This window comes from Salvelinus fontinalis, unplaced genomic scaffold (assembly GCF_029448725.1).
Source record: "Salvelinus fontinalis isolate EN_2023a unplaced genomic scaffold, ASM2944872v1 scaffold_0012, whole genome shotgun sequence".
NCBI classification, from domain to species: Eukaryota; Metazoa; Chordata; class Actinopteri; order Salmoniformes; family Salmonidae; genus Salvelinus; species Salvelinus fontinalis.
This window is the reverse complement of record NW_026600221.1, coordinates 135,687-155,041: the sequence shown is the minus strand read 5'-3', so window position 1 is coordinate 155,041 and position 19,355 is coordinate 135,687. Positions and strand designations below refer to the sequence as shown.

At 40.4% G+C, this 19,355-nt stretch overlaps 1 protein-coding gene and 1 long non-coding RNA gene across 4 annotated transcripts in view; one reads left to right on the top strand and one right to left on the bottom strand.

Moving 5' to 3' along the window:
- LOC129842097 (serine/threonine-protein phosphatase 5-like) overlaps window positions 1-19,355 on the top strand; it is a 41,514-nt gene that overhangs the window by 4,749 nt on the left and 17,410 nt on the right. For all 3 annotated transcript variants that reach the window (XR_008757460.1, XR_008757459.1, XM_055910493.1), the window contains exons 2-7: window positions 5,599-5,840; window positions 9,055-9,202; window positions 9,449-9,570; window positions 15,822-15,887; window positions 16,020-16,118; window positions 16,210-16,315. Coding sequence is in view for 1 of the 3 variants with exons in the window: in XM_055910493.1 (XP_055766468.1) it covers window positions 5,599-5,840; window positions 9,055-9,202; window positions 9,449-9,570; window positions 15,822-15,887; window positions 16,020-16,118; window positions 16,210-16,315 (783 nt within the window). In the remaining 2 variants the exon portion in view is untranslated. The remainder of the gene's footprint in view (window positions 1-5,598; window positions 5,841-9,054; window positions 9,203-9,448; window positions 9,571-15,821; window positions 15,888-16,019; window positions 16,119-16,209; window positions 16,316-19,355) is intronic.
- LOC129842099 (uncharacterized) lies at window positions 7,630-8,033 on the bottom strand. The gene is made up of 3 exons (XR_008757461.1): window positions 7,996-8,033; window positions 7,860-7,964; window positions 7,630-7,698 (listed from the first exon to the last, which is right to left on the bottom strand). It is a non-coding gene; the product is annotated as an uncharacterized LOC129842099 (long non-coding RNA).

Genomic DNA, 19,355 nt, shown 5'->3' with positions numbered 1-19,355 from the left:
GTAGGCCTAGGTTACATAAAAAAAAACGTTAAAAAGCAATGAGGCTGATGCAACAGATCTAAACGTTTCTCTTAAAATGTTGATAAACTATTATCTCTTCACATTATAAGCGCAGTTATGCGCACAAGGCATTAGGCTATGCGCGAATGTTCGTTTCATATTGCAATTAGCGGATAACACTGTTGTCAAAAAGGCCCTGCACATGCGAGCGGTTTCATGACAGAGTAAAATATCCGTTAGAAATGTAGAAAGAGATCTAATAGATGACTTTGTATCAATGTGAGACATGCCTCCGTATGTATTTAATTGTTCAGGTTTCAAACAATTTAAGTATCTGTTTTCAAAATGTATAGCCTCCAGCTCTTTGCAAAGTGGTGTGTGACGCGCTGTTGAAGCTTGTCTTCTGTTGCTGTTTTAAATGCTGCAGTAAACAGCTCCCACTCTGTATGACAGGTTTCCCACTCGATGGCTCTGTATCTGTATGTACGGGTGTGATAAAGAAGATACGTAACGAATATACTGTAGCCTATACACATGCCAATTTAATTCCATAAAAATATGCAAATGAACCTATAGACAGATGAGCGTGAACAGTCATATGTATTTACATTGAGTATTTCCATCAGTGAAGAGGCTAAAAAGTGTTGTTTTGCAATGGTGCAAGAGGTGCAAGAGGCGTCACTACAGTCCCTGGTTCGAATCCAGGCTGTATCACATCCGGCTGTGATTGGGAGTCCCAAAGGGCAGTGCACAATTGGCCCAGCATCGTCTAGGCCTTCATAGTTAACAAATTCTTATTTACAGACTTGCTTAGTTAAATAAAGGTTACACACACTGACCAAAAAGTTATTTTGTTGGCATTTACTTATGTCCCCATTACCAGTAAACATAATCAAAACCTATTTCTTTCACTTACTTGCTGTGCTGTTTCGTTGTTCATTTGTTCAGTCGTTTCATTCTCAACCAGAATTTCTATGAAACGCTGTTTGGTTCTTGCGTGTCAAAAAAGATACACGTCAAGTAACACCATTTGACACTGTTTCAGTTGCTATAGTTAGCTAGCTAGCTATATAGCTAGGTGTCATCTAAAATAACCCTAATTTATAAGGCAGTTCTTATTTGATTAATGGTGGTCGGACCCATCCATGTGAAGCTAGCCACAATAAGGATTAGCCACAATCGTGAAATTTGCTGTTAGCCTTCAAAATAAAAGTATGGCATAGTTCTATTATTTGTATTCCTTTGCATCACTGTCAATAACACACTTTTATTTTGAAGGCAAAACGCAAATTCCACTTGTGCTTAATCCTTATTGTGGCTAGCTTCAAAACACAACCCGGTCCAGTCGAGCCTCACTAGCCAGATGAAGCTAGCTGGCTGCTAATAATGTTAGCCTTTGTCAACAGGGTTAAGTAGCTGGCTAGCTATTTATTTTCATGTACTGAAGTTTAATTTCAATAGCCGAACAACTAGTGGCTACCTAGTTAATACTTACAAGGATTCCTAAATCATTGCTCAGAATAGTGAAAAGGACTGCAGTTTCTACTGGGCATTGTTTTCAGGCTGGTTGTATTGGGTCTAGCTAGGTACCAAGCTAAAGCTAGCTACCCCAGAAGTTGCGGTCGACAAAATAATGCTTTATTACCAACGGGGTATTGTAAACACATTGTTCATGGCCGGTGTTTGCTTGTTTGCAGGCTTTGACAGTGCCTGGCTTGCACGTGCTAATTCGGAACACACAATATTCTATAATAGAACTGTGTTATTTGACGTGTCAAATTGACGGCTTATTTAACATGTCAAACACGTTGTTTTTTGACACGCAAAGACCCATAGTGACGCTATTACTGTATAACTCCGGTAGGCCAACATCTGAACAATAGCGCACTTGGTAACGTTAGTGTATACCGGTGCTCGACCAATCGCGAAAGCCAACATCACCCACGACAGAACGGTTGATTGTAGAGATCGACCGATTATGAGTTTTCAACGCCGATACCGATTTATTAGAGGACCCAATAAAAAGCCCATACCGATTAATCGGCAGAAGTTTTCTTTTAAATATATTTTTACATTTTTTGTTTTTTTTGTTTGTAATAATGACAATTAGAACAATACTGAATCAACACTTTTATTTAAACTTAATATAATACATCAATAAAATAAATGTATCCTCAAATAAATAATGAAACATGTTCAATTTGGTTTACATAATGCATAAACAATGTGTTGGAGAAGAAAGTAAAAGTGCAATATGTGCCAAGTAACGTTTAAGATCCTTGCTCAGAACATATGAAAGCGGGTGGTTCCTTTTAACTTGGGTCTTCAATATTCCCAGGTAAGAAGTTTTAGGTTGTAGTTATTATAGGAATTATAGGACTATTTCTCTCTATACCATTTGTATTTCATATACCTTTGACTATTGGATGTTCTTATAGGCACTTTAGTATTGCCAGTGTAACAATATAGCTTCCGTCCCTCTCCTCGCCCCTACCTGCGCTCGAACCAGGGACACATCAACAACAGCCGCCTTCGAAGCATCATTAACCCATCGCTCCACAAAAGCCGCGGCCCTTGCAGAGCAAGGGGAACAACTACTTCGAGGTCTCAGAGCGAGTGAGGTCACCGATTGAAACGCTATTAGCGCGTACCCTGCTAACTAGCTAGCCATTTCACATCGTTTACACCAGTTTAATCTCGGGAGTTGATAGGCTTGAAGTCATAAACAGCTCAATGCTTGAAGCACAGCGAAGAGCTGCTGGCAAACGCAGGAAAGTGCTGTTTGAATGAATGCGTACTAGCCTGCTGCTGCCTACCACCACTCAGACTGCTCTATCAAATCAAATCATACTTAATTATAACATAACACACAGAAATACGAGCCTTTGATCATTAATATGATCAAATCCGGAAACTATCATTTCGAAAACAAAACGTTTATTCTTTCAGTGAAATACAGAACCGTTCCGTATTTTATCTAACGGGTGGCATCCATAAGTCTAAATATTGCTGTTACATTGCACAACCTTCAATGTTATGTCATAATTATGTACATTTCTGGCAAATTAATTACGGTCTTTGTTAGGAATAAAGGTCTTCACACAGTTCGCAACGAGCCAGGCGGCCCAAACTGCTGCATTTACCCTGACTGCTTGCACAGAACTCAAGAGAAGTCACACAATTTCCCTAGTTAAAAGAAATTCATGTTAGCAGGCACTGTTAACTAAATATGCAGGTTTAAAAATATATACTTGTGTATTGATTTTAAAGAAAGGCGTTGATGTTTATGGTTAGGTACATTGGTGCAATGACAGTGCTTTTTTCACGAATGCGCTCGTTAAATCATCACCCGTTTGGCGAAGTAGGCTGTGATTCGCTGAGAAATTAACAGGCACCGCATCAATTATATGCAACGCAGGACACGCGTGGTTGATGATATTATTAGTTTAACTAGTGATTATGTTAAGATTGATTGTTTTTTTATAAGATAAGTTTAATGCTAGCTAGCAACTTACCTTGGCTTCTTGCTGCACTCGCGTAACAGGTAGTCAGCCTGCCACGCAGTCTCCTCGTGGAGTGCAATGTAATCGGCCACAATCGGTGTCCAAAAATGCAGATTTATCAATTCTTATGAAAACATGAAATCGGCCCTAATTAATCGGACATTCCGTTTTTTAATCGGTCGACCTCTAGTTGATTGTTAAGTGCAATGAATTCCATTATCTTGGCGTTAATGGATTTCGCCTTTTGAGTTGTCTTGCTGAAATGTTCTTACTCTTTCAAATGACTGCTCGATTTGTTGACCGCTCGATCCACACAGCAGACATTGTGGGCTAGGTTAGGAATGCTGTGTTGCACAATTTTACGTGGCGCCGTTACGTCATGTACCTACGTTATTTAAACTCATCAACCACAAAACGTCCTCTCACTGTCAACTGCGTTTCAGCAAACTTAACGTGTAAATATTTGTATGAACATAACAAGATTCAACAACTGAGACATAAACTGAACAAGTTCCACAGACATGTGACTAACAGAAGTGGAATAATGTCAAAAGTAAATCAAAAGTAACAGTCAGTATCTGGTGTGGCCACCAGCTGCATTAAGTACTGCAGTGCATCTCCTCCTCATGGACGGCACCAGATTTGACAGTTCTTGCTGTGAGATGTTACCCCACTCTTCAACTAAGGCACCTGCAAATTCCCGGACATTTCTGGGGGGAATGGCCCTAGCCCTCACCCTCCGATCCAACAGGTCCCAGATGTGCTCAATGGGATTGAGATCCGGGCTCTTTGCTGGCCACGGCAGAACACTGACATTCCTGTCTTGCAGGAAATTACGCACACATCGAGCAGTATGGCTGGTGGCATTGCCATGCTGGAGGGTCATGTCAGGATGAGCCTGCAAGAAGGGTACCACATGAGGGAGGAGGATGTCTTCCCTGTAACGCACAGCGTTGAGATTGCCTGCAATGACAATAAGCTCAGTCCGATGATGCTGTGACACACTGCCCCAGACCATGACAGACCCTCCACCTCCAAATCGATCCCGCTCCAGAGTACAGGCCTCGGTGTAACGCTCATTCCTTCAACGATAAATGCGAATCCACACATCACCCCTGGTGAGACTAAACCGCTACTCGTCAGTGAAGAGCACTTTTTGCCAGTCCTGTCTGGTCCAGCGACGGTGGGTTTGTGCACATAGGCTACCTTGTTGCCGGTGATGTCTGGTGAGGACCTGCCTTACAACAGGCCTACAAGCCCTCAGTCCAGACTCTCTCAGCCTATGGCGGACAGTCTGAGCACTGATGGAGGGATTGTGCGTTCCTGGTGTAACTCGGGTAGTTGTTGTTGCCATCCTGTACCTGTCCCGCAGGTGTGATGTTTGGATGTGCAGGTGTTATTACACGTGGTCTGCCACTGCGAGAACGATCAGCTGTCTGTCCTTTCTCCATGTAGCGCTGTCTTGGGCGTCTCACAGTACGGACATTGCAATTTATTGCCCTGGCCATATCTGCAGTCCTCATGCCTCCTTGCAGCATGCCTAAGGCATGTTCACGCAGATGAGCAGGGACCCTGGGCATCTTTCTTTTGGTGTTTTTCAGAGTCAGTAGAAAGGCCTCATTAGTGTCCTAAGTTTTCATAACTGTGACCTTAATTGCCTACCGTCTGTAAGCTGTTAGTCTTAACGAACGTTCCACAGGTGCATGTTCATTAGTTGTTTATGGTTCATTGAACAAGCATAGGAAACAGTGTTTAAACCCTTTACAATGAAGATCTGTGAAGTTATTGGGATTTTTACAAATTATCTTTGAAGGACAGGGTCCAGAAAAAAGGACGTTTGTGTTTTTGCTGAGTTTAAGCATGCATGTCAGCTTTGACATTGGGTTTTCACATCGGCGTTAAACTAGACATCAGGCCGATACCGATGTTGGCATTTTTAGCTAATTTCGCCTGATTTCCGATATGTTTAGCCATATATCGTGCATCCCTACTTCCTACTGTGTGTATGTATCTGACAGTGGTATACATTACAATGCAACCTTTGAACCCTTTTCTGGAGAAAGAGTATGAGAATAATTGTGATGTTGTTTTCTAGAGAGAGACTACGAGAATGCGATCAAATACTACACGGAGGCGTTGGAGCTCAACCCGTCCAGCGCCGTCTACTTCTCCAACCGCAGCCTGGCGTACCTGCGGACAGAGTGCTATGGCTACGCTTTGGCCGACGCCACCAAGTGTCTGGAGATCGACCAGAATTACATCAAGGGTTACTACCGCCGAGCCACGTCCAACATGGCCCTGGGCAAGTTCAAGGCTGCACTCAAAGACTACGAGACGGTAAGACAGGACAGGGTTAGTCGAGACAGGAAAGTTAGTTAGATTCCGCAAGATGACAGGAGAGGAGGCTTAAAGGTACAGTCAGCAAGATGACATTATTGAGTACGTTTACCTGCACAGTAATCATGAGATATTAAACTGAATTATTAGGACATGTAAACACAGTAATCAGAGTTATAGCAGTGTTTTGATCTGCGTGTGCTATGACGAGCAGCGTACTGATTTAGTATTTGAGAATTTATGTAATACTGTCATATTGTTTATTTGAGACTGACCTTTATGTAATACTGTCTATACGAGACTGACCTTTATGTAATACTGTCTATACGAGACTGACCTTTATGTAATACTGTCTATACGAGACTGACCTTTATGTAATACTGTCTATACGAGACTGACCTTTATGTAATACTGTCTATACGAGACTGACCTTTATGTAATACTGTCTATACGAGACTGACCTTTATGTAATACTGTCTATACGAGACTGACCTTTATGTAATACTGTCTATACGAGACTGACCTTTATGTAATACTGTCTATACGAGACTGACCTTTATGTAATACTGTCTGTACGAGACTGACCTTTATGTAATACTGTCTGTACGAGACTGACCTTTATGTAATACTGTCTATACGAGACTGACCTTTATGTAATACTGTCTATACGAGACTGACCTTTATGTAATACTGTCTATACGAGACTGACCTTTATGTAATACTGTCTGTATGAGACTGACCTTTATGTAATACTGTCTATACGAGACTGACCTTTATGTAATACTGTCTATATGAGACTGACCTTTATGTAATACTGTCTATACGAGACTGACCTTTATGTAATACTGTCATAGTGTTAATGAGACTGACCTTTATGTAATACTGTCTGTATGAGACTGACCTTTATGTAATACTGTCTATACGAGACTGACCTTTATGTAATACTGTCTGTACGAGACTGACCTTTATGTAATACTGTCTGTATGAGACTGACCTTTATGTAATACTGTCTGTATGAGACTGACCTTTATGTAATACTGTCTGTATGAGACTGACCTTTATGTAATACTGTCTATACGAGACTGACCTTTATGTAATACTGTCTATACGAGACTGACCTTTATGTAATACTGTCTATACGAGACTGACCTTTATGTAATACTGTCATAGTGTTAATGAGACTAACCTTTATGTAATACTGTCAGTGTTAATGAGACTAACCTTTATGTAATACTGTCATAGTGTTAATGAGACTAACCTTTATGTAATACTGTCATAGTGTTAATGAGACTAACCTTTATGTAATACTGTCATAGTGTTAATGAGACTAACCTTTATGTAATACTGTCATAGTGTTAATGAGACTGACCTTTATGTAATACTGTCTATACGAGACTGACCTTTATGTAATACTGTCTGTATGAGACTGACCTTTATGTAATACTGTCTGTATGAGACTGACCTTTATGTAATACTGTCATAGTGTTAATGAGACTGACCTTTATGTAATACTGTCATAGTGTTAATGAGACTGACCTTTATGTAATACTGTCTGTATGAGACTGACCTTTATGTAATACTGTCATAGTGTTAATGAGACTGACCTTTATGTAATACTGTCTGTATGAGACTAACCTTTATGTAATACTGTCTGTATGAGACTGACCTTTATGTAATACTGCCATAGTGTTAATGAGACTGACCTTTATGTAATACTGTCTGTATGAGACTGACCTTTATGTAATACTGTCTGTACGAGACTGACCTTTATGTAATACTGTCTGTACGAGACTGACCTTTATGTAATACTGTCTGTATGAGACTGACCTTTATGTAATACTGTCTGTATGAGACTGACCTTTATGTAATACTGTCTATACGAGACTGACCTTTATGTAATACTGTCTATACGAGACTGACCTTTATGTAATACTGTCTATACGAGACTGACCTTTATGTAATACTGTCTATACGAGACTGACCTTTATGTAATACTGTCATAGTGTTAATGAGACTGACCTTTATGTAATACTGCCATAGTGTTAATGAGACTAACCTTTATGTAATACTGCCATAGTGTTAATGAGACTGACCTTTATGTAATACTGTCTGTATGAGACTAACCTTTATGTAATACTGTTTGTATGAGACTAACCTTTATGTAATACTGCCATAGTGTTAATGAGACTGACCTTTATGTAATACTGTCTGTATGAGACTAACCTTTATGTAATACTGCCATAGTGTTAATGAGACTAACCTTTATGTAATACTGTTTGTATGAGACTAACCTTTATGTAATACTGTCATAGTGTTAATGAGACTAACCTTTATGTAATACTGTCATAGTGTTAATGAGACTAACCTTTATGTTATACTGCCATAGTGTTAATGAGACTAACCTTTATGTAATACTGTCTGTATGAGACTGACCTTTATGTAATACTGTCTGTATGAGACTAACCTTTATGTAATACTGTCATAGTGTTAATGAGACTAACCTTTATGTAATACTGTCTGTATGAGACTGACCTTTATGTAATACTGCCATAGTGTTAATGAGACTGACCTTTATGTAATACTGCCATAGTGTTAATGAGACTAACCTTTATGTAATACTGCCATAGTGTTAATGAGACTGGCCTTTATGTAATACTGCCATAGTGTTAATGAGACTAACCTTTATGTAATACTGTCTGTATGAGACTGACCTTTATGTAATACTGTTTTTACCCTTATTTTTACCAGGTCAGTTGACTGAGAACACATTTTCATTGATAGCAACGATGTGGGGAAGACTTACGGGGAGAGGGGCGAATGAATGACCCAATTGTAAGCTGGGGATAATTAGGTGACAATGATGGTATGAGGGTCAGATTAGGAGTTTAGCCAGAACACCGGGGTTAACACCCCTACTCTTTGAAATGTGCCATGGGATCTTTAGTGATCAGAGTCAGGCCACCTGTTTAATGTCCCACCCGAAAGACGGCACTCTACACAGGGCAATGTCCCCAATCGCTGCCCTGGGGCATTGGGATATTTTTTTAGACCAGAGGAATGTGTGCCTCCTACTGGCCCTCCAGCACCACTTCCAGCAGCATCTGGTTTCCCATCCAGGACCAAGCCAGCAGTGGGATGCAAGGTGGTGTGCTGCTGTGTGAGACTGTAGTTCTGCTTCTCCCCCCTGTGTGTTTGCCTGTTGTTGTGGGGTTAGGTAGTGCGCGTGCGACCTAACGATAAGGACGCTAAGATGAAGTACCAGGAGTGCAACAAGATCGTGAAACGGAAAGCCTTCGAGAGAGCCATTGCTAGCGACGAGATTAAGAGATCAGTCGTAGACTCCCTAGACATCGAAAACATGAGTGAGTGGTTTCTCATCATATTTTATGATGAATTACTTTTATAAAATATTTGTTGTCATAACTGAAACTATATTCAGCAGTCATCATTTTAATATCTATAAATAATGGGCTCCTGCCTGTATACATGGTGCTTAATCCACCCTTCGAGGCTAAACAACTGTAAAGCTCTTAGTGACAAATGTCGCTGTAAAATGGCCGATATACATTTGATGGTTTGGTTGGTTGATTGATTGTGCCACCATGCAGTGATCGAGGACCAGTACACAGGACCGAAGCTGGAAGAAGGGAAGGTGACAATGAGGTTCATGAAAGAGATGATGGAGTGCTTCAAAGACCAGAAGAAACTGCATAGAAAGTGTGTTTATCAGGTACACATACATTACCTTCAGAAACTATTCTCACCCCTTGACCTTTTCCACAGTTTGTTGTGTTACAGCCTGAATTTAAAATTGATTCAATTGAGATTTTGTGTCACTGACCAACACACAAGACCCCGTAATGTCAAAGCGGAATTATGTTTTTAGAAATGTTTGCAAATTAATAAAAAAATGAGAGTGATATACAGTTAAGATCACAGGACACCAGATAAGACAGCATTACGTCAGTCACAAGTGATGGGCTAATATTGTCAGACTATTGTTCATTTTAATGTTGTCTTTACATTTGTTTAAGAAGAATGCATTTGAATTCTTTTCAGAGACCTTCCCTTTTTCCACATTTTGTTACGTTACAGCCATATTCTAAAATGTATTAAATAAATGTTTTCCCTCATCAATCTACACACAATACCCCATAATGACAAGGAGAAAACATTAAAAAAAAAGTGTTTGCAAATTTAAATACATGTGCATGTCAGAGTAAAAACCAAGCCATGAGGTCGAAGGAATTGTCCGTAGAGCTTCGAGACAGGATTGTGTCTAGGCACAGATCTGGGGAAGGGTGTTAACCTGTTTGGCGTGCAAGCCCGACGTCGGTACATTTATGACAACAGCCACTTCAAGTGCAGGGCGCGAAATTCAAATTATATAGTTTTTTAAATATTTAACTTTCACACATTAACAAGTCCAATACAGCATATGAAAGGTACACATCTCGTGAATCCAGCCAACATTCCGATTTTTAAAATGTTTTACAGGTAAGACAAAATATGTAAATCTATTAGCTAACCACGTTAGCAAAAGACTCCACTTTTATCACTCCATCAGTTTTTGACTCCATCAGTAGCTATCACAAATTCGGCCAAATAAAGATATAAATAGCCACTAACCAAGAAACAACCTCATCAGATGACAGTCTGATAACATATTTATTGTATAGCATATGTTTTTTTCGAAAAATGTGCGTATTTCAGGTATAAATCATAGTTTACATTGCAGCTACATTCAGAAATTGCACCGAAAGCAGACAGAAAAATTACAGACACCAACGCCAAATGACTAAATACTCATCATAAAACATTTCTGAAAAATACATAGTGTACAGCAATTAAAAAAGACAGGCATCTTGTGATTCCAGACAATATTTCCGATTTATCAAGTGTTTTACAGCGAAAACAAAATGTAGCGTTATATTAGCGTAGCCACAATAGCCAGAAACACTTGGGCGCCGACGACCAGTTCACATGCACGACAGATATTAGAAATAGCATCATAAAATGTTTCTTACTTTTGGTGATCTTCCGTCAGAATGTTGGATAAGGTGTCCTTTGTCCAGAACAGTCGTTGTTTTGATCTGGAACGGCAAATATCCCTCTTCATTTAGCATGGGCACTTGCCAAGTGGCACGGATCACTCCAACGTCAACAAAGTTAGAGAACGGAACACGGCAAAACTCCCGAAAAATGTTCAATAATCTGATTAAACTATATTGAAAAAACATACGTTACGATGATATGGTCACATGTATCAAATAAAATCTAAACCGGAGATGTTAGTCGTCCATAACGACAGCTAAACAGAAGGCAAATCCATGTCCTCTTTCGAGCGCTCCAGAAACAGGAAATGGACGGTCACGTCATACAAAGAGCTTTAATTCCACCTCAGACCAAGATAGACACAATTTCTTCTCTCATCCGCCTCTTGACAACCAGGGGAAGGTGTATGAAGTATACGTAGACTCTTATGTTCATTGCCCATGTATAGGCATGAAGTTGAACAGAGCATCGATTTCTGACATTCCACTTCCTGGTCAGGAAATGTCCTGCAGAATGAGTTCTGTTTCACTCAGAGAAATAATTCAAACGGTTTTAGAAACTAGAGAGTGTTTTCTATCCAATAGTAATAATAATATGCATATTGTACGAGCAAGAATTGAGTACGAGGCCGTTTGAAATGGGCACGATTTAACTGGCTACTCAATACTGCCCCTTGCAGTCATAAGAAGTTAAGTTCATGTTTATGTATCCCTATATTTCTGTTATTATGGGGCTATCACTCAGTTAAGAGTGCGCCTGCGCAGGGATTCTAGTTTTTGATGGACCTAGCCTTGAGTGGAATGGCTACCTTGTAGTGTGTTCATATAGTAAACTTTGTTAAACTGGAACCTTGTCGTTGTGTCATTTCGAGTTAACATTGGTAGCAGAGGATGGCTTCTAACTACAACGTGCCACCTCGCTTCGAGGAGAAGAGGTCGTACAAAAGTTGGAAAAATTAACTTGGCATCTGGACATGGGTTACTAATCTGGACGCGAAAAAGCAAGCACTTTGCGGTGGTATTATCGCTCGAGGGAAGAGCGAGAGATACAGCACTGGGAATATCCGTTGAAGATTTGAACAAGGATGACGGTATGGTGAATTTGATCAGAGCACTGGATTCTGTATTTCTTAAAGAAGAGAAAGACCGTGCCTACGAGGCATATTCAAACTTTGACAATGTTGTGAGAGATATTTCGGTTGCAATGGCGGACTACATCATTGATTTCGAACAGAGGTACAATAGGATCCGCAAGTACGACATGGTTCTCCCGGATGCAGTGTTAGCTTTCAAGTTGCTAGATACTGTCTGTCTAGATGGTAGGGAGAAACAGTTGGCTTTGTCTGCTTGTACTGTGCTGACTTTTGCATCAATGAAGTCGGCACTAAAAATCATTTTTGGTGAAAAGACGTCTGTTGCGCCAATAACAGATTGAATGCAAGTGAGTGACACAGCATATTACACTGAGCAGCACAGAAAAGGCGCCAACAAGTCACGTTCTCAAGACAACCAGAAGAGGGTGCCATTTCCCGGCACACTGGACAAATATGGAAGGAGATCAAAATGTGCTATTTGTCAAAGCGGTAGCGGTAAAACGGTAGCGTCTCACCTCACCAACAGCCAGTGAAATTGCAAGGCGCCAAATTCAAAACAACAGAAATCTCATAATTAAAATTCCTCAAACATACGAGTATCTTATCATTTTAAAGGTAATCTTGTTGTTAATCCCACCAAAGTGTCCGATTTCAAAAAGGCTTTACAGCAAAAGCACCACAAACGATTGTGTTAGGTCACCGTCAAATCACAAAAAACAGCCATTTTTCCAGCCAAAGAGTGGAGTCACAAAAAGCAGAAATAGAGATAAAATTAATCACTAGCCTTTGATGATCTTCATCAGATGACACTCATAGGACTTCATGTTACACAATACATATATATTTTGTTTGATAAAGTTCATATTTATATCCAAAAACCACAGTTTACATTGGCGCCATGTTCAGAAATGCCTCCAAAACATCCGGAGAAATTGCAGAGCCACATCAAATAACAGAAATACTCATCATAAACTTTGATTAAAGATACACTTGTTCTTAATGCAACCGCTGTGTCAGATTTCAAAAAAGCTTTACAGCAAAGCACAATATTCAATAATCTGAGTACAGCGTTCAGCCACCATAGCAAACCATACAGTTACCCGCCAAATTGTGGAGTCAACAAAAGTCAGAAATAGCATTATAAATCTTCACTTACTTTGCTGATCTTCGTTGGAATGGACTCCCACTTCCACAAGAAATGTTTGTTTTGTTCGGTTACGTCCATATTTATGTCCAAATACCTCCCTTTCGTTAGCACGTGTAGTTCACTATTCCAAAGGCACAATGCGCGAGCGCAAATTCCAGACAAAGTCAAAAGAGTTCCATTACAGTTTGTAGAAACATGTCAAACGATGTTTACAATCAATCCTTGGGGTCTTTTTATAATAAATCTTCATTAATTTTCCAACCGGACAACAATTCATTAGGAAAAAGAAGGAACGGTGTGACCGCGCAGTTAACAACTCATTGGCCACAGCTTAGTCCACTTGTTGAAACAGCTATTATTCGACCCCCTTCCACAATAGAAGCCTCAAACAACTTTCTAAAGACTGTTGACATCTGCTGGAAGCCTTGGGAAGTGCAACCTGGCCCCATAGACACAGCATATTGGATAGGCAATCACTTAAATGAAGCTACAAACATCAGATTTCCCACTTCCTGGTTGGATTTGTCTCAGGTTTTCGCCTGCCATATGAGTTCTGTTATACTCACAGACATTATTTTAACAGTTTTGGAAACTTTAGAGTTTTCTATCCAAATCTACTAATTATATGCATATCCTAGGATCTGGGCCTGAGTAGCAGGCAGTTTAATCTGGGCACGCTTTTCATCCGGATGTGAAAATACTACCTCCTACCCCAAAGAAGTTAAAGACTGTCCTCATAAAAATGAACAAGTTAAACTAACAGAGGAAAATGTAAACACAGAGATAGAGCAGTGTAACATTACAATGTTTTCAAATGAATCTGCTTTTGATACTGAGATGTTTATAGTTGAATCCTTAGGATCTGCTGTGATTGATAATGCATGTACACGGACAGTGTGTGGTGCAAAATGGCTTGATAGCTATGTCAGTGTACAAAATATGATTGACACACCAAGCAACAGAGCTTTCAAATTTGGAGATGGGAGAATTGTCCATTCTACCAAGAGTTAAGATACCAGCAAAAATTGGTCAGACTAAGTGTCACATTGAAACAGAGGTGGTCCCTGCAGATATTCCCTTACTATTAAGCAAAGCTTCCCTCAAGAAGGCAGGGGCTGTACTGGACATAAAAAATGACAAGGCAGTGATGTTTAAACAACCAGTGACTCTTGAACTTACTACCTCAGGCCACTATTGTGTAAACATTTTAGACAAAGACATCACACAGAGTCCATGCAAAAATGAGATTCTGACTGACACAGAGCACATGGAGATTCTGACAGTCACACATGAACACAAAAGGAAAAACACAAAGTATTAAAGCTTCACAAACAGTTTGGACATGATACAGTTGACAGACTTCAGAAGTTACTCAGCAGTTCAGGGAATAATGATGATGAGAGAGTTAAACTGGAACCTTGTCGTTGTGTCATTTCGAGTTAACAAGGATACCAAAACATTTCTGCAGGATTGAAGGTCCCCAAGAACACAGTGGCCTACATAATTCTTAAATGGATGAAGTTTGGAACCACCAAATACTCTTCCTAGAGCTGGCCGCCCGTCCTAACTGAGCAATCGAGGGAGAAGGACTTTGTTCAGAGAGGTGACCAAGGACCCGCTGGTCACTTTGACAGAGCTCTAGAGATGGTTGTCCTTCTGGAAGGTTCTCCCATCTCTGCAGCACTCCACCAATCAGGCCTTATGGTAGAGTGGCCAGATGGAAGCCACTCCACAGTGAAAGGCACGACAACCCACTTGGAGTTTTCCAAAAGGCACCTAAAGGACTCTCAGATCATGAGAAACAAGATTCTCTGGTCTGTTGAAACCAAGATTGAACTCTTTAGCCTGAATGCCAAGCGTCGCTTCTGGAGGAAACCTGACACTATCTCTACGGTGAAGCATGGTGGTGGCAGCATCATGCTGTGGGGATGTTTTTCAGCGGCAGGGACGTGGAGACTAGTCAGGATCGAGGGAAAGATGAACAGAGCAAAGTACGGAGAGATCCTTGATGAAAACCTGCTCCATACCGCTCTGGACCTCAGACTGGGGCCAAGGTTCACCTTCCAACAGGACAATGGCCCTAAGCACACAGCCATGAGAAAACAGGTTTGGCTTCGGAAAAGTCTCAATGGCCCAGCCAGAGCCCGGACTTGAACCCGATCGAACGTCTCTGGAGAGACCTGAAAATAGCTGTGCAGCAACACTCCCCTTCCAACCTGCCAGAGCTTAAGAGGATCTGCAAAGAATGGGAAGAACTCCCCAAATACATGTGCCAAGTTTGTAGCATCATAACCAAGAAGACTCAAGGCTGTAATCGCTGCCAAAGGTGCTTCAACAAAGTACTGAATATTTATTAAAATGTGATATTTCTGCAGTTTTCTTTTTGTATACATTTTCTAAAATTCTTAAATGTTTTTGCTTTGTCTTTATGAGGTATTGTGTGTAGACTGAGGCCAATTGTGCGCCGCCTCATGGGTCTCCCGGTGACAGTTGGCTGTGACAGTCTGGGATCAAACCCGGGTCTGTAGTGACACCTCAAGCACTGTCGATGCCGACCACTGCGCCACTCGGGAGGCCCCTATTTTACTAAACTTACGCATTGCCCTTATGACCTTATGAAATATAAACCCTTATATAAAACATGTAGTCCTGTATTTGTGTTAACCAATAAAATGTATCCTTTCAGATTCTGATCCAAGTCAAAGAACTCTTATCCAAACTACCCAGTCTAATTGAGATCACATTAAAAGAGGTGAGACATCCATGATGTATGTTGACTTCCTGGTATTGCTCTTCCTGTCCTCCCAATTGTCAAGATGATTCTCCCCTTCAGCAGATGAACTGTCCCTGTGCCTAAACCTGTCCTCTGTTTTCTCCCCAACAGACAGAAAAGATAACCATTTGTGGCGACACACATGGACAGTTCTACGATCTTCTAAACATCTTTGAGCTGAACGGCTTACCCTCTGAGACCAACCCCTATGTATCCTGTTCAGCCACAGTGACATGTGCAGTAAAACTGTTTGTTAGTATTCATTGAAATGTACATTATAACACTTAACAATAGAACACAGCTATTTAATGGAGACTTTGTGGACCGTGGTTCGTTCTCCCTAGAGGTCATCCTGACTCTGTTTGGCTTCAAGCTGCTCCTCCCGGACTCTTTCTACCTCCTCAGAGGTCAGTATTTGGATTATTGGTATTCATTAGAATCCCCATTAGCCGCTGCCAAAGCATCAGCTACTCTACCAGGGGTCCACATGAAACGTGACATCATACATAGTACAGAACACTATAACCGGTAGTCAAGGACTGAAATACATTTAAAATGTCACACAGCCTACATGTCAGTATATACACAATATCTAGGTCTAATACATGGTACAGTGAAAATTACAATACAATATACACTACCGTTTGAACATTTGGGTTCACTTGTTTTTGAAAGACAAGTAAATTCGATTGGCAGCTTCATTAAATAGTACCCACAAAACACCAATCTCAACGTCAACAATGAAGAGGCGACTCTGGGATGCTGGCCTTCTAGGCAGAGTTGCAAAGAAAAAGCCAGATCTCAGACTGGCCAATAAAAAGAAAAGATTAAGATGGGCAAAAGAACACAGACACTGGACAGAGGAACTCTGCCTAGAAGGCCAGCATTGGACAGAAGGTTTCTGATTTTTGCGATGTTACATACATGGAAAAAAGCTGTCCTTGAAGTAGACTTGATATGTTCGTCTAAAGAGAGATCAGGGTCCAGGGTAACGCCGAGGTCCATCGTTTTATTTGAGACGACTGTACAACCATCAAAATTAATTGTCAGATCCAACAGAAGATATCTTTGTTTTTTGGGACGTAGATCTAGCATCTCTGTTTTGTCCAAGTTTAAAAGTAAAACATTTACCGCCATCTACTTCCTTATGTCTGAAACACAGGCTTCCAGGGAGGGCAATTTTGGGGCTTCACCATGTTTCATCGAAATGTATAGCTGTGTATCGTCCGCACAGCAGTGAAAGTTAACATTATGTTTCCGAATGACATCAGCAAGAGGTAAAATATATAGTGAAAACAATAGTGGTCCTAAAACGGAACCTTGAGGAACACCGAAATTTACAGTTGATTTGTCAGAGGATCCTCAGAGGCAAGGGTCTTTTTTTCTTTTCTTTTTTTTTTACCATTATTTAACCAGGTAGGACAGTTGAGAACAAGTTCTCCTTTACAACTGCGACCTTCCGATAGATAAGATCTAAACCAGGCCAGATCTTGTCCGTGTAGACCAATTTGGGTTTCCAATCTCTCCAAAAGAATGTGGTGATCGATGGTATCAAAAGCAGCACTAAGGTCTAGGAGCACAAGGACAGATGCAGAGCTTTGATCTGATGCCATTAAAAGGTAATTTACCACCTTCACGAGTGCAGTCTCAGTGCTATGATGGGGTCTAAAACCAGACTGAAGCGTTTCATATACATTGTTTGTCTTCAGGAAGGCAGTGAGTTTCTGCACAACAGCTTTTTCAGAAAGAAGATCAGAGGAATGGGAGATTCGATATAGGCCGAAGCGGATTTATTATTTTAAAAATATTTTTTGTGTCAAGGTTTGGCTTTTGAGTGAGGCTTTATTAACCCCGTTCCGCTAGCAGAACCCCTCGCCAACAGCCAATGAAATTGCAGGGCACCAAATACAAATCAACAGAAATCTCATAAATCAAATTTCCCAAACATACAAGTATTAGGCACCATTTTAAAGATACAATTCTCGTTAATCCAGCCACAGTGTCTGATTTCAAAAATGCTTTACAGCGAAAGTTCCACAAACGATTGTTAGGTCACCACCAAGTCACTGAAAAACCCACCAAAGAGGAGTCACAAAAAGCACTAATAGAGATAAAATTAATCACTAACCTTTGATGATCTTCATCAGATGACACTCATAGGACTTCATGTTACACAATACATGTATGTTTTGTTCGATAAAGTGTATATTTATATCCAAAAATCTCATTTTACATTGGTGTGTTATGTTCAGTAGTTCCAAAACATGCTGTGATTGTGCAGAGAGCCACATCAATTCACAGAAATACTCATTAGAAATGTTGATAAATTCAAGTGTTATGCATGGAACTTTAGATACACTTCTCCTTAATGCAACCGCTGTGTCAGATTTCAAAAAAACTTTGCGGAAAAAGCATAATCTGAGTATGGATCTCAGAGCCCAAACCAGCCAAAATAAATATCCGCCGTGTTGCGCAGTCAACATTAGTCATAAATATTCACTTACCTTTGATGAACTTCATCAGAATGCACTCCCAGGAATCGCAGTTCCACAATAAATGTTTTGTTTTGTTCGATAATGTCCATTTATGTCCAAATAGCTTATTTTGTTAGGGCGTTTGGTATACAAATCCAAACGCGTGTTCAGATCCAGTCAGACGAAAAGTTCAAAAAGTTATATTACAGGTCGTAGAAACTTGTCAAACTAAATATAGAATCAATCTTTAAGATGTTTTTATCATAAATGTTCAATAATGTTCCAACCGGAGAATTACATTGTCTGTAGAAAAGCAAATGGAACGAGAGATACCTCATGTGAAATGCGCGTGACCGAGAACGAGGCTGCTGCCAGACCCCTTAGTCAAACAGCTCCCATCCGTTCCCCCTTCACGGTAGAAGCCTGAAACAACGTTCTAAAGACGGTTGACATCTAGTGGAAGCCTTAGGAAGTGCAACATAACCCATATCCCACTGTGAATTTGATAGGGGCTGAGTTCAAAAACTACAAACGTCAGATTTCCCACTTCCTGTATGGATTTTCTCTCAGGTTTTTGCCTGCCATATGAGTTCTGTTATACACAGACATCATTCAAACAGTTTTAGAAACTTCAGTGTTTTCTATCCAATAACAATAATAATATGCATATATTAGCATCTGGGACTGAGTAAGAGGCAGTTCACTCTGGGCACGCTATTCATCCAAAAGTGAAAATGCTGCAACCTATCCCAAATAAGTTAATGCCACTTTTATTGAGTTTGGTGCACATCTGGTGGATAGGGAGCCGTTTATTATGTTCCACATAGGAGGGCCAAGCACAGGAAGCAGCTTTTTCAGTAGTTTAGTTTTGAAATAGGGTCCAGTATGCAGTTTAGAGGCCATGACTATTTTCATCAATGTGTCGAGAGATGAAGTATTAAAAAACTCCCCAGCCTATTGCTAGGTACCCATT